General features: G+C 43.3%; 1 protein-coding gene across 3 annotated transcripts in view; it reads right to left on the bottom strand.

Moving 5' to 3' along the window:
- The window catches only part of fsd1l (fibronectin type III and SPRY domain containing 1-like), a 69,433-nt gene extending 55,545 nt beyond the window's left edge, over window positions 1-13,888 (bottom strand). For all 3 annotated transcript variants that reach the window (XM_072656304.1, XM_072656396.1, XM_072656482.1), the window contains exon 1: window positions 13,790-13,888. In XM_072656304.1, coding sequence (XP_072512405.1) covers window positions 13,790-13,804 — 15 coding nt within the window. In that variant the 5' untranslated portion in view covers window positions 13,805-13,888. The remainder of the gene's footprint in view (window positions 1-13,789) is intronic.
- Between the last annotated feature and the right edge of the window lie 313 nt (window positions 13,889-14,201).

Raw genomic sequence — 14,201 nt, 5'->3', positions numbered from 1 at the left:
TATAGTTACTGTGTTTAAATCTATAGGATGTATACTGTGAAATTTACTACAGCAACTTTTTTAGCCAATTTTTCCCTCAGCAAGTTACTGTACCGTACCAATTCTTGCATAATGCTGCCTTAACTTACTAACGCCATCTTACCACCGTCAGAAAGAGAAGTTCGAGCTGCACCATTGCTACCCTCTCACTTAACAACGTAAGGTTAATGTGTTTCCAGGTACTACAGTCTAAATGAATGCGCATAGTTACTCACAAATATGAGCACAACCGTTCACCCTCCCAACTTTTTAGACCGTATGTGATGGGAGGAGGCCGGGCTGGTAGGGAGAACCGATCATGAATGGTTTCAGGTGGTACTTAATAGGCCGTGTGCTTTCATTACCGCAGGGGTGGGGAACGTTTGTCCTGGAGGGCCTGATTCCTCCACAGCTTTGTGCCTTTTCTGCCAAAGCACACCTGAGTCAACTCACCTGTTAACCAATGAGGTTTGGTCGTTGTGTGTCTGAGAATGGGAATCACCAAGCTGTGCTGGACTCTGGCCCTCAGCTTTAACTGCAAGTTACAGGACATTAGCCCTTCGGACATTAGCGCTAGAGCTGGGTGATGTGAAAAAAAATGTATATCACGATATTTAAAGACATTTTTACGAAATACGATATTTATCGCAATATTTAGTCATGTAGATAAAATGCACCAGCAGCTATCCAAATACTCAAAATATGATGCACTTAAATTAAATAAGACTGATTACACATATTGTGTACCACGTTAATGATTTTTTTCACGATACGATAAAATATTGTTATATTGCCCAGCTCTAACCGGCGCAAAACTGAAGACGCAAACTTGGGACACATTCAGGATGATCCCTTGAAGCTTCACAATGAGGAACATTTTGAATGGCTGTAACCACAGCAAAAGAATACACACACTGTTTACTCTCTCTCACACACACACACACACACACACACACACACACACACACACACACACACACACACACACACACACACAGACAGTTCCACTGCATTCTGATCGTCCTATGAGTCACTACAGAGGAAAACAGAGCACGGTCATGGCAAAGACACTGGCAGCGCTCACTTTCCAGAGCCAAAGGCCAGAACAGAGCAGTGGCGAGGCGTCGCTGACCTGATTCAGGCAGTTCAGATCTTTATGGCCTGGAAAAATTTCACCTCACACCATCCAGACCTACTCAGACCACGGATACAACGTAAACAGTACGAACAGTCATGTGAAAAACGTAGGACACCCCATGAAAACCTTCATCATTTGAACATATGTAAACATATGGCAAGACGAGACAACCATGTTTACCACATAAACAAACATATACAGTGACAGTAATCACACGTGTCCGGAGGGGTGGGCAACCATTGCTGCAGTGCCCAGGGAGCAGAGAGGATGAAGGGCCTTGCTCAAGGGCACAACAGTGTTGTTTCGAACCCACAACCCTGTCATCAATTGATCTTCATTTGATCTTCATGCGATCGATGCTGAGAGATGGAAGTAATATAACTAAACACACACACAGCGGGAGAAATGCCTTAAAGCATTTAAATGTTTAGAGAATAATGACGCGCTGTTTGAAAGGTCATGGTATTAGCTCTGTAGCCCACTCGCCAAGCTAGCTAGCTGGATCGGGTAGCGGGATAATTAAGCCGTTTCACAGGACAGATCCATTCGCAGACCGCCGGTGTTCTAGGCTTCATAACTAAGGATCAGACAAGATACACAGATCATAGCAAACAGCAAGTCCTACCCTATCTAATCAGCACGGTGCCCGCAACCTGTCAACTATCAACTATCAGTGAATAATCTAGAGCAGCGCAGGGAGGAGGCGCGAGGGGGAGATCTCTGACACACAGGCCGAACACTGTTTCGAGTCCCAGAAGTGTCCAAAATCACTAAATATCAGTACATTCCAGATAAAGAGAGACAAGAGCTTAACCGTGTGAGACTTGCGCTGTGCCTGTAATGGAGGACTGCCCAGAGCGAGGGGGGGGGGGGGGCAATGACATCACTGCCACAAGTGGTCTTCCATATAAGAAAGGAAAAGGTTCTATCAATATCGATATTGCTATCAGAACAGAACAAGTCAAATCGGTGCCTCACTACTCTTAACCTAGCAGTGACACTGACCACCCTAGAGTCCAGACCTTGACTTTGTATGTACGGTACTGCAGGTTGACGGTGAGTAATGCTGCGCCAGAGCTCAATCTAGAAGAATCTAATCAAAATATGTCTCACTTTTTATGTCCCAGGTTAGAATTGTCAACCTGGTTGAAAACAATGCAATTACACAAGTATTTTGCCCAGCCAAACATTTCCATGAGGAAATTAGCCACAGATAAAAGCTGGACTGTATGGCTGATTTAATGAGACACAAATAGATAGAAGTGCTAATTAACTCTATAAGACTACTGATTTGACTACAGTACTGTTACTACTGTGGTCATTTAGGATTTTGAATACAGGGTTGTTAAGGCCACCTGGTGAGGAAATTCGACTCGTGGAGACATCGTAGGAGAAATGTCCTACTCAAAACTGAGTGCAGCACAAGTGTTACTGGCTTCCTGTAGCTGCTGCTCCCATCAGATTCAAAACCCTGACTCTGGTCTACAAAGCCAAGACTGGACCAGCCAGCCCCTCCATACTTGATGGCAATGGTCAAAAGCCGATCTGCACCAAGAGTCCTTCCAGCTTCAAGTACGGCTCGGCTCGACCCGCCATCCCTCAAAATTCACGGAAGATGAGCGTCCAGGCTTTTTTCTGTCCTGCACCAAAGTGGTGGAACGAGCTTCCCCTGGGTGTCTGAACGGCCGAGACGCTCGCTGTCTTCGAACCCAGACTGAAGACCCTCCTCTTCTGAGAGAACTTGGGTCTCTATATTGACTTGTGTTTAGGAGTCTAAACTTGGAGGATCTTTGAATTATTAGTCTATTTAAACTAGCTGAGGTTTTTCTTAAGTAAATAGTGAAGCACTTTTGTAAGTTGCTGGATAAGAGCATCTGCTAAATGCCTTAAATGTAAATGTAAAGCCATGGACCTACCTCGGCATGCATCGTCCTAATAATTAGACCATTCTTAATTTCACCATTTGCATTCTACTCCAATGTTCTGGGAGGTTCTCCAAAATCCTGCTAACATGAGGAATGTATGAGGAAAGGACAACTGTGTAGTCCAGTTTCTCCTAAAAGTACTGCAATATTATTAGACGTCACTGCCCCGGAGCCAAACCTTCCCATATGTTAATTAGTCACTACCTCCACTGAGCTCCAGAGAAAACGGTGTTACATAAACACACTGCAGGAAGTGAAGCTGTAAAACGGGTGGCAATCTGAGTGAATTATGAGAATCTATTCTAATGCTTCTCATAGATAAGTTAAGTACTAACCCCCAGTTGTACAACCCTATCATCACAGATCTCAGATCAGTGATTAGGGAGCTCCTAAGATATTGCTGTAATGGGTTGCCAGGACTGCCACTCAACCTCTAAAACTCCAAGGACCATGCTGGACTACACAAGTCCTCACTTTCATTACATTAGGGGTGTAAAATCCATCAGAGGTTGGTTAATTGAGTTTGGAAAATTATCCTCAATTACATTAGTATTCACCAATCAGCCATAACATTAATACCACCTACCTAATATTATGTAGGTCCTGATTGTTTAAGACTTCGACTCCACCTATAAAGGCACCCTGTAAGGAGACCTGTAAGGCCTCCATGGATAGCATCGATGAGCCTTAGGTGCCCATAAACTTCTGGTTCATAGCAAAGGTGGTTCCTTTCTTGGAGCACCTTCGATAGGTACTGATAGCCACTGCATAGCCAGAAGGTTCCGATCTGGTCGTCTAGCCATCAGAATCTGAACATTATTCGAGTGGTTCAGATTCTTATGCTAGCCCAATTTCCCAGCTTTCAAGAACTGACTGATCACTGGCTGCCTATTATATCCACCCCTTGGCAGATGCCACTGTAGAAGAAGATGATCCCTGGAGCATCCCTGGAGCAGAGAGGGTTGAGGACCTTGCTCACGGCCCAAAAGTGGACGTCAAACCAAAAGGGGAGGTCTTGGCCCTGATCAAACTGAACTAAGGCTGGGTTCGTTTGCAGTGTGAAAACACTGAATGGTACTGAATGGTTTGGACTTTTGGACTTATTACAGGAAGTTGGGGCAGGCTATCATCACCCACTAAACAACAGAAAAAGAAAAAGCACCAGAAAAGACATAAAAATGAGTGACGGGAGCAAACTAGTCCCGGGTTCTGCTTCAACTTGACGTCGGTGCTGCTGGTAGTAATGCCGTAACATTAGTGCCGTAGTGGAAACTTAATGACCCGCTTCATCATCTTTTTTACAGGAAAGACGACCTGCCAAACTGACAACACGGCAACGTCAAACACACGTCCTCCTACAAACCAATTAATGCCAAGTATAGGAAGACGCAGCCCACGTAGGTGATGCTAATGGGACGTAGATATACCATGCAGAGTGAAACCAGAGCTAACCAGATCAGATGTTTACAATGTAACAAAAACCTGAACCCAGGTTCAGACCTGGGTTTGGACTTTCAGGTGTGAAAACGCCCTGAGAGCCATCTGAACGTGAGCTTCAGTGGAAGAGATCAGACCTAGACTCATCAGCTTGGACAACATGTACATTGAGAGGATTGGCAGCTTTGGGGAAGTGCAGCCCCCTTTGCCTTCATGATGTAATGCCAGTCATAATCACAGCCTTTTAGTTCCACAATCTACCCGCTGCACTCTGTAATCCTCAACCTCAGCACTTTCTGTACCTTAATCTGCAATTCAAGCGTTATCCCTAATCAACGGCAGCCGTACCAAGAACCTCATTAAGCCCTGCAGCTGGAGAGCTTCAGCCGTTGTTCTACTAGTCTGTAGCTATTAACAAGAATCGTGACACCAGCGGGACATAACCGCTGCTCTGCTAGTGGGGCCGAGGCTGTAGCGGGCTGAATGGGGAAATGTCATATTAGCTTGTGTCACTGAGTGAGCCACTGTCCCAAACGACAAATGAACAGAATAGGACGCCCTGAAGATGTATATGAACCTATTGGCACCATGCTGCCTAATGTCAGGTGTGGGCTAGAGGAGTATAAAGCCCCCCAGCATTGAGCTTCTTTGAAATGATGGTGGTGCTCCACTGCCTGAAATAGGGAGAATGGTGCCCGGTCATCTCCACTCCGGGCCAGAACGCTGTTAATGCACTATGGAAGTTTGGTGGAGCTGCACGGGTTCTCTCTCCAGCACTGCATAACGCTGCGTAAAGTCCTGTAGTATTACTCTACCGCTTCAGTCCACATGCTTCGTTTCCTCCAGATAGCACTTCGGCATCTCTCAGCTTGTCCAGAAAGGCATGTGTACAGCTATCCAAGAGGGGGTAGTGTGATTTGTGTTTTTGACAGTACACATTTCTGTAGTTCTCACAGCAGTTCTACTGTTTGAAGACCAAATCCGTACTGTAGAACCTGAATACAGCATTTTACTGCAGATCTGCAAAGCATCATGGTGAACATTTCCAACTTCGATACTAGTTATCATCATTACAGAGACAGCAGGACATCTTTATAAGATAAGATAAGATAAGATAGTCCTTTATTAGTCCCGCAGTGGGGAAATTCACAGTGTGACAGCAGAAAGGGATAGCAAGACACTCAGTTATAAAAATTTAGATAAATAATTTACACTATATACACAATATAAATAAGAATTAAAAAAGCAATAAACAATATTATTTACAGCAAAAGACTCTTAATTGCACATGGGGGGGGTGGGATATTGCACATAGTATTCCCTGAACATGAACATGTGTGTGTAGTTAAGTGTGTGTGTATATTATATCCTCCATAATTCAATTCAATCCAATTCTAATGTATATATACAGGCTTTTCACAACTACTGTTGTCACGAAGAAGCTTTACAAAGATCCGAAGGGTCCGAGCCAAGACAAGCCGAGACAACGGCAAAACTCCCCCATGGAAAAACTTCCTCAGATCGAGAGGAAGAAAGACTCAAAAGGGGAACGCATCCTCCTCTGGTCGATATACTGGTTTATAAACAGTATATAAACAGTAATTTAGCTGATATGTGTCTGAAATGGACACAGAGATAGATAAACAGACGCATGCTAGCGGTCTGATACCTCAGCTTGCTAACATTACTAGCTTAGCCTTTTCCAGCTTGTATCCTCCAGCTGGTAAACGGTCGGTCGGTGAAAATGTAGTAAACTGACACCAGGTGTTGTTAAAATCTTTATTTACTTCAGTTTATTGGAGTAGAAAGTAATAAGGAGCTTGAACTCGACTCTCCCTGCCGCCATTCTGTGACCCTGCCCTGCTAAGCAGCGCTAGCCACACTGCCCATTACCAAATTACCAAACAATTCGGACATTAAATGTCGATAGATTTTGTTGTCTGCAGACATTAAGTTCATTAAGTCATCAGTCTGGATTAGGAGAGGCATTACTGGATGAACTTTTGTATGTGTGGGCCTGTGTGTACAGCTAGCTAGCACAGGTTAGCTCCATGTGGTGAAGCCTGTTTTTCTCTTTTTTGCTATAAAAAGTCAATTTAATTAAATTTATTGACTACCTATGTAAATAAAATAAAAAATAAATGTTCAAAATGATACAATAAATAAAGAAGAGGCTTCATTTTACATTTAAACACCAATTAAAAGCTTTGGTGTTTCTGCATTGTGGGATTTTTTTAATATTTCATAGCTCTGAAATCGGTAAACGATGTTCTTTCAAGCTTATTAGATCTGATTTGGGATCAGATATAAAAAAAAAAAAAACAAATACAAAACCTATAAAAAGTAGAAAACAATAAATCTAAGGATTTATAGTAGTCCATCCTGTATTTAAGTCAAAGTTGGTATCGGTACTCGGTATCGGCAGATACTTGGAAATTTGGTATCAAGTATCGTACAGGAAAAAGTGGCATTGGTGCATCCATATTTTTTATATATATATATATATATATATATATATATATATATATATATATATATATATATATATATATATATAGTCATTCTTAATTCAGTGTTAAAATAAATGCAGAAATGCCTTTTAAGGTAGTCTAATATTTGCTGTGATAAAACCAATTACAGTACTGTAATTATTACCGTAATAGCAGATACAGGACTGTGATTATTGATGTAATAAAATGACTATTTTATAGTTACTGTGTTTAAATCTATAGGATGTATACTGTGAAATTTACTACAGCAACTTTTTTAGCCAATTTTTCCCTCAGCAAGTTACTGTACCGTACCAATTCTTGCATAATGCTGCCTTAACTTACTAACGTCATCTTACCACCGTCAGAAAGAGAAGTTCGAGCTGCACCATTGCTACCCTCTCACTTAACAACGTAAGGTTAATGTGTTTCTAGGTACTACAGTCTAAATGAATGTGCATAGTTACTCACAAATATGAGCACAACCGTTCACCCTCCCAACTTTTTAGACCGTATGTGATGGGAGGAGGCCGGGCTGGTAGGGAGAACCGATCATGAATGGTTTCAGGTGGTACTTAATAGGCCGTGTGCTTTCATTACCGCAGGGGTGGGGAACGTTTGTCCTGGAGGGCCTGATTCCTCCACAGCTTTGTGCCTTTTCTGCCAAAGCACACCTGAGTCAACTCACCTGTTAACCAATGAGGTTTGGTCGTTGTGTGTCTGAGAATGGGAATCACCAAGCTGTGCTGGACTCTGGCCCTCAGCTTTAACTGCAAGTTACAGGACATTAGCCCTTCGGACATTAGCGCTAGAGCTGGGTGATGTGAAAAAAAATGTATATCACGATATTTAAAGACATTTTTACGAAATACGATATTTATCGCAATATTTAGTCATGTAGATAAAATGCACCAGCAGCTATCCAATACCATACTGGATTTTTACTCAAAATATGATGCACTTAAATTAAATAAGACTGATTACACATATTGTGTACCACGTTAATGAATTTTTTCACGATACGATAAAATATTGTTATATTGCCCAGCTCTAACCGGCGCAAAACTGAAGACGCAAACTTGGGACACATTCAGGATGATCCCTTGAAGCTTCACAATGAGGAACATTTTGAATGGCTGTAACCACAGCAAAAGAATACACACACTGTTTACTCTCTCTCAAACACACACACACACACACACACACACACACACACACACACACACAGTTCCACTGCATTCTGATCGTCCTATGAGTCACTACAGAGGAAAACAGAGCACGGTCATGGCAAAGACACTGGCAGCGCTCACTTTCCAGAGCCAAAGGCCAGAACAGAGCAGTGGCGAGGCGTCGCTGACCTGATTCAGGCAGTTCAGATCTTTATGGCCTGGAAGAATTTCACCTCACACCATCCAGACCTACTCAGACCACGGATACAACGTAAACAGTACGAACAGTCATGTGAAAAACGTAGGACACCCCATGAAAACCTTCATCATTTGAACATATGTAAACATATGGCAAGACGAGACAACCATGTTTACCATATAAACAAACATATACAGTGACAGTAATCACACGTGTCCGGAGGGGTGGGCAACCATTGCTGCAGTGCCCAGGGAGCAGAGAGGATGAAGGGCCTTGCTCAAGGGCACAACAGTGTTGTTTCGAACCCACAACCCTGTCATCAATTGATCTTCATTTGATCTTCATGCGATCGATGCTGAGAGATGGAAGTAATATAACTAAACACACACACAGTGGGAGAAATGCCTTAAAGCATTTAAATGTTTAGAGAATAATGACGCGCTGTTTGAAAGGTCATGGTATTAGCTCTGTAGCCCACTCGCCAAGCTAGCCCTTGCTTAGCTAGCTCGGCTACAGATGCAGAGTGTTTCAGACAGCCCAGAGCAGCTGCTACTGACTAACTAACTAACCGACACCAAGCGACTGGTGCTGAAGCGGCAGAAAGTCTTATAATGGCAGGTTGTGTCATGTTTATAACCACAGCCTGCAAGCTGTAGCACTAGCAGGTTAAACACCATAGCACAGTGTTCCAGCTAACTAAGGCTCGAATCACATCCATTTAGAGGATAAAGCCTCATATCTGAGAGCACAGAGTCGAGGGAATGGTCTTGGGGGGGGGGGGGGGGGGGTTTCCACCGTTTTCAGGCTCATTTAGTAGACGGCTTCATCCAGGTTTGCTTGCTTTCCCTTTCCTTCGAACTCAGTGTCGCTAAACTCGCAGCTATTTTCCACCCCCTATTTTTAAAGGGTGGCATCGCCAATTGGTGAGCTCTCACAGCAACCTCACCCTTGAGTTTTCTTAAATACAAAAATATTCTTACATGTTTGGGGGAAATGAGCTATTTTGGCTGTGTAGATAAACACTGACCAGAAATGTCACACATTGAACGTGTTGTAATTTTGAATTATACAGTATACGGTATACAGCATTACCGTTATACCGCCCAATCCTACAACAGAGTGAGTTTCTGTGAGGTTTAAAAGGCCATTTCTGATATGGCCTTTGCCTGGGATATTAGAACCATCTATTGCTCCACCGAATAAAATCGTTCACAGCCTCTTAAGGAGAAACTTCTGAAATTTTTTGTGTGTTGATGCAGGAAACAATTGGGGGGTAAAATCGGATCCCGTCTGGCCACACACTTACATTTCAGTAAAAAGCATGTTGATACAGAAAGTAAAGTGACTGTAAATATAATTATGTAATTAATTATGTAACTACATAGTTATATTTCTACAAAAATAAGTCAGGCAAAACAGCAGTACGCCCCCTAAAGGTTCCAACAGCAACGAAAAGTATCCTGCATCTTACTAAATTCATCACGTGTCCCAAAGAGAAGACATCTGAAGAGCTTTACACTTTAATAAACTGAGTGGGGCTGAAATCTAAGCCTCCTGCCCCCTGCTCTCACCTTCAGGTAAGTAAATGAGAGTAAGCCTGAGTCCCAGTGGGGAAAGGTAATGAAAACCTCCTTCTTACACCGTCTTCTTGCACCCGGCCTCCACGCTGGCTAAATACACGACCCAGTTACTGCCAGTAATGCCACGGCCTGCTGGGGCGGCATTTGTGAACACGTGCCATAGCAGCACCAAAAACCACTGTGGTACCATTACATCATTCCCTCCTTTGCAGGTTCCACTGAAGCTGATGATGTTTTTGACCTGCTAAGACAGAGCTGGTTTCTCCTGCTACAGCTTATGTTGTCTGATGAGGGCTGCATTTCCCAGGTAGAGGTTTCTGATCAACATCCATTGAATCCAAATTGCACTCAGTAAAAAACATAGCGCATCCAACAAGAATGCAAGCCTCATACATATTGACCAAGCAAGTGAAAAGCAGCATTATGTAAAAATTGGGGCCCTATTTAGCGGTAGCTTTTGGCAAGCTGTCAACCACACACTGCGCAGTTGATTTAGGGAGTGTCAGTGGGTGTGTTTTGGGTGTAACGTGCAATAAACCAATCAGTGTGTCGAATTCAATCGCATTCATTCCCTTTAAGAGCCAGGTGCCGTCTGACTTTGGCGGATTGCTATTTCAATGGAGCAAAGCAGGGAGTGTATGGGCGTTGGGCTGCACACACCTGTGTTGACAATTTACTGGCAATATAGCAACCAACGTCTGACTGTTGATGTCGTGAAAACACCCTATTTTAGGGGTGTAGCAAAGGCAGTGGTTCTATATAGAATCACAGTAGTAACATATGGTTCTACGTAGGTAGAACTTTGTGTTGGTCTTAGACAAGACAACCATATTCATCATTTGTATACACACACACACACACACACTACAACCATATTCATCATTTGTATACACACACACACACACACACTACAACCATATTCATCATTTGTATACACACACACACACACACACACACACACACTACAACCATATTCATCATTTGTATACACACACACACACACACACACACACTACAACCATATTCATCATTTGTATACACACACACACACACACACACACACTACAACCATATTCATCATTTGTATACACACACACACACACACACTACAACCATATTCATCATTTGTATACACACACACACACACACACACACACACACACACTACAACCATATTCATCATTTGTATACACACACACACACACACACTACAACCATATTCATCATTTGTATACACACACACACACACACACACACACTACAACCATATTCACCATTTGTATACACACACAAGTGAGCAAACTTGCCCGGAGTGGTGGGCAGCCATGGCTGCAGCTCCTGGGGATGCAGAGGGCCCAACAGTGGCAGCTTGCGGAGCCCAGGTATCAAACCCACAACCCTGTCATCAATAGCTCAGTGCTCTAACCGCTTAGCCACCACTGCCCATTTTATACAGCAATGTCGTCTTTACTAAAGAATCCTTCAAGAACCTTCTTTACGAGCATGCAATAAAGGAATCTAGAACCTAGAACCAACACAAAGAACCATGTTAATGCTTAAAGTATTCTTTACTATGTTCTTGATAGTACTATAAAGGATTTGTTGACTGATAACAATACTAGAACCCTTGGTGCTATAAGAACCACATTTCTTACACTTAGACTTGTTCAAACGGTTCTTTGAGTTGTTATGGTTCCATTTAGAACCACTGCTTCTACCACACCTTTTAAAATGTGTACTTCAAGGGTTCATTAAAGGGTTCATTAAAGGGTTCATTAAAGGGTTCATCCACCTGTTGTGGATGGTTCTTTAAAGTATCAAGCACCACAAAGGGTTCCACTGTTTTTATGAGCCAAAAAGTGCACATTATGTGTGTATATCTGGTTCTGACCCGCAGGCTCCGTTCAGGCTTCAATATTTGAGGTTTTTAAAGTGTCTTGGTTGTTCAGAGCTCTCAGTGAAGAGGAAGCTGTAGGACTCGTCAGCTCTGATAAGCCGGTCACTATCAGCCCACTCCACAGTCACCTCACTGCTTCCTGAGTGAAGCCACCTCCCCTACAGCCCTGTCCATTAAGCCTCCCTCTCTCTCTCTCTTTCTTTCTTTCTTTCTTTCTTTCTTTCTTTCTTTCTCTCTCTCTCTCTCTCTCTCTCTCTCTCACACACACACACACACATTTACAAAGTCAACACACATCACGTGGACGACTCTTCTCTGTTGCAAGCCACTCCAACTACACTACATTACATCACATGGACAACACAGACACTACCCAGCCTTTTTTAAGAGATGCACCTGCTGCTGCTGCTGCTGCTACAGGACTAGCCCATAGGACACAGCATAGAGAGGGGGGGGGGGGGGTGAGAGAGAGAGAGAGAGAGAGAGAGAGAGAGAGAGAGAGAGCATTCAGAGACAAGTGCATTAGTGAGGTCAGGATGTTGGATGATCACTACACCACCTCATCCCAAATGGAGCACCCTGGGGTGCTTTATACCCCTCTAGCCCACACCTTGCATTAGGCAGCATTGTGCCCACGGGTTCATGTTTATTATCTGCTCCAGGAAATCCTTTTCTATTGGCAGTACTTCTTCTCTACAGGGACTAGACAAGCTGCCTGTGTCTACCTACTGTCTGCACATCGGTGTCATCCATGGGTGCAGCTTAAAGTAGCTGAATGCATCCATCAGAAGATGTGTCATGTCCTGCAAACATTTGGGTGTATAGTGCATATAGATAATTCTGCATGCTAGAAAAGCATGTAAAAAAAATTCTGCATGACATAAACGTGTGTAAATATGCATCACTGCTTTTTAAAGGGATGCACCTGCTGCAGGACTACCTGTCCATACAGCCAGGTCTCTCTCTCTCTCTCTCTCTCTCTCTCTCTCTCTTTCTTTCTCTCTCTCTCTCTCTCTCTCCCTTTCTTTCTCTCTCTCTCTCTCTCTCTCTCTTTATTTCTTTCTTTCTCTCTCTCTCTCTCTCTCTCCCTTTCTTTCCTTCTCTCTCCCTTTCTTTCCTTCTCTCTCTCTCTCCCTTTCTTTCTCTCTCTCTCTCTCTCTCCCTTTATTTCTTTCTTTCTCTCTCTCTCTCTTTATTTCTTTCTTTCTCTCTCTTTTCTCTCTCTCTTCTCTCTCTCTCTCTTTTCTCTCTCTCTCTCTCTCTCTCTCTCTCTCTCTCTTTCTTTCTCTCTCTCTTTCTCTTCTTCTTCTTCTGCATGCTAGAAAAGCATGTAAAAAAAATTCTGCATGACATAAACGTGTGTAAATATGCATCACTGCTTTTTAAAGGGATGCACCTGCTGCAGGACTACCTGTCCATACAGCCAAATACAGCACACAGGGAGCAGACTACAGTCCAGTCTACTAGATTTAATCACCTTTCTGTGCAAACCAAGACATTTCAGCAGCATAAATATGCATAACTGTTCATATTAGAGGCTGAAACTGAGAAAACAACTGCAGCCCAACACACACTACTACTACACATCCCCCAACAGCCCCAGCAGAGCTGCTGCTGCTCACTCCCATAAAGCAAACATGACCAGCACTAAAATATCACCTGCAAAATGCAACGCATTTCTGGCTCAAATATGAATATAAATATATATATATATATATATATATATACACATAAACAAATACCAAAATTACCCAAGAGGACACACTCCCTGCAATGACAGGCAGCCTGCACTGGAGTCAGCTAGGTTAGTGTATTACAGAGAGCTGGGGGGGTGATCATGTAACGGTGTGCACTGTAGGAGGGAATAACCACATTTCCACACAAGCACGAGCGGCCAGAGTCGCTCAAAACATCATACAATATCAGTGGATACTTACTTTTTGAGAGTCCATACCGAGGACAGTCCAAAACAACCCAAAAAAGCTCTGTTCAGTTCATGGACGGGACCAAGTTTCCCAGCGAGGAGGACGATTATCCCTGTGGAACAAGGCGGAGCTCTACGAGCATGCGCACAAGCGCTGTGACGAGCGCACGCACGCACACACACACACGTGCACGCGCACGTAGGGCACCGACAACAGGGCTGCCATCTAAGCTGCTTGTGTCAGAAACAGCCCACAGACTTAACCTTTAGTTAATGCTAAATGACAACTGCTGCGTTGCTTAGTTGTCCTGAGCAGTGATATTTACCAGATACATGAGGCTGTCAGAGCTTCGGCCACGCTGATCAATAGTAGGCCAACAGATTTCACGAACCGTGGTCTTCTGAGGGTGGTCTTATATTTGTTA

This window comes from Salminus brasiliensis, chromosome 1 (genome assembly GCF_030463535.1).
Source record: "Salminus brasiliensis chromosome 1, fSalBra1.hap2, whole genome shotgun sequence".
Taxonomy (NCBI): Eukaryota; Metazoa; Chordata; class Actinopteri; order Characiformes; family Bryconidae; genus Salminus; species Salminus brasiliensis.
This window is presented reverse-complemented; position numbering and strand designations above follow the sequence as displayed.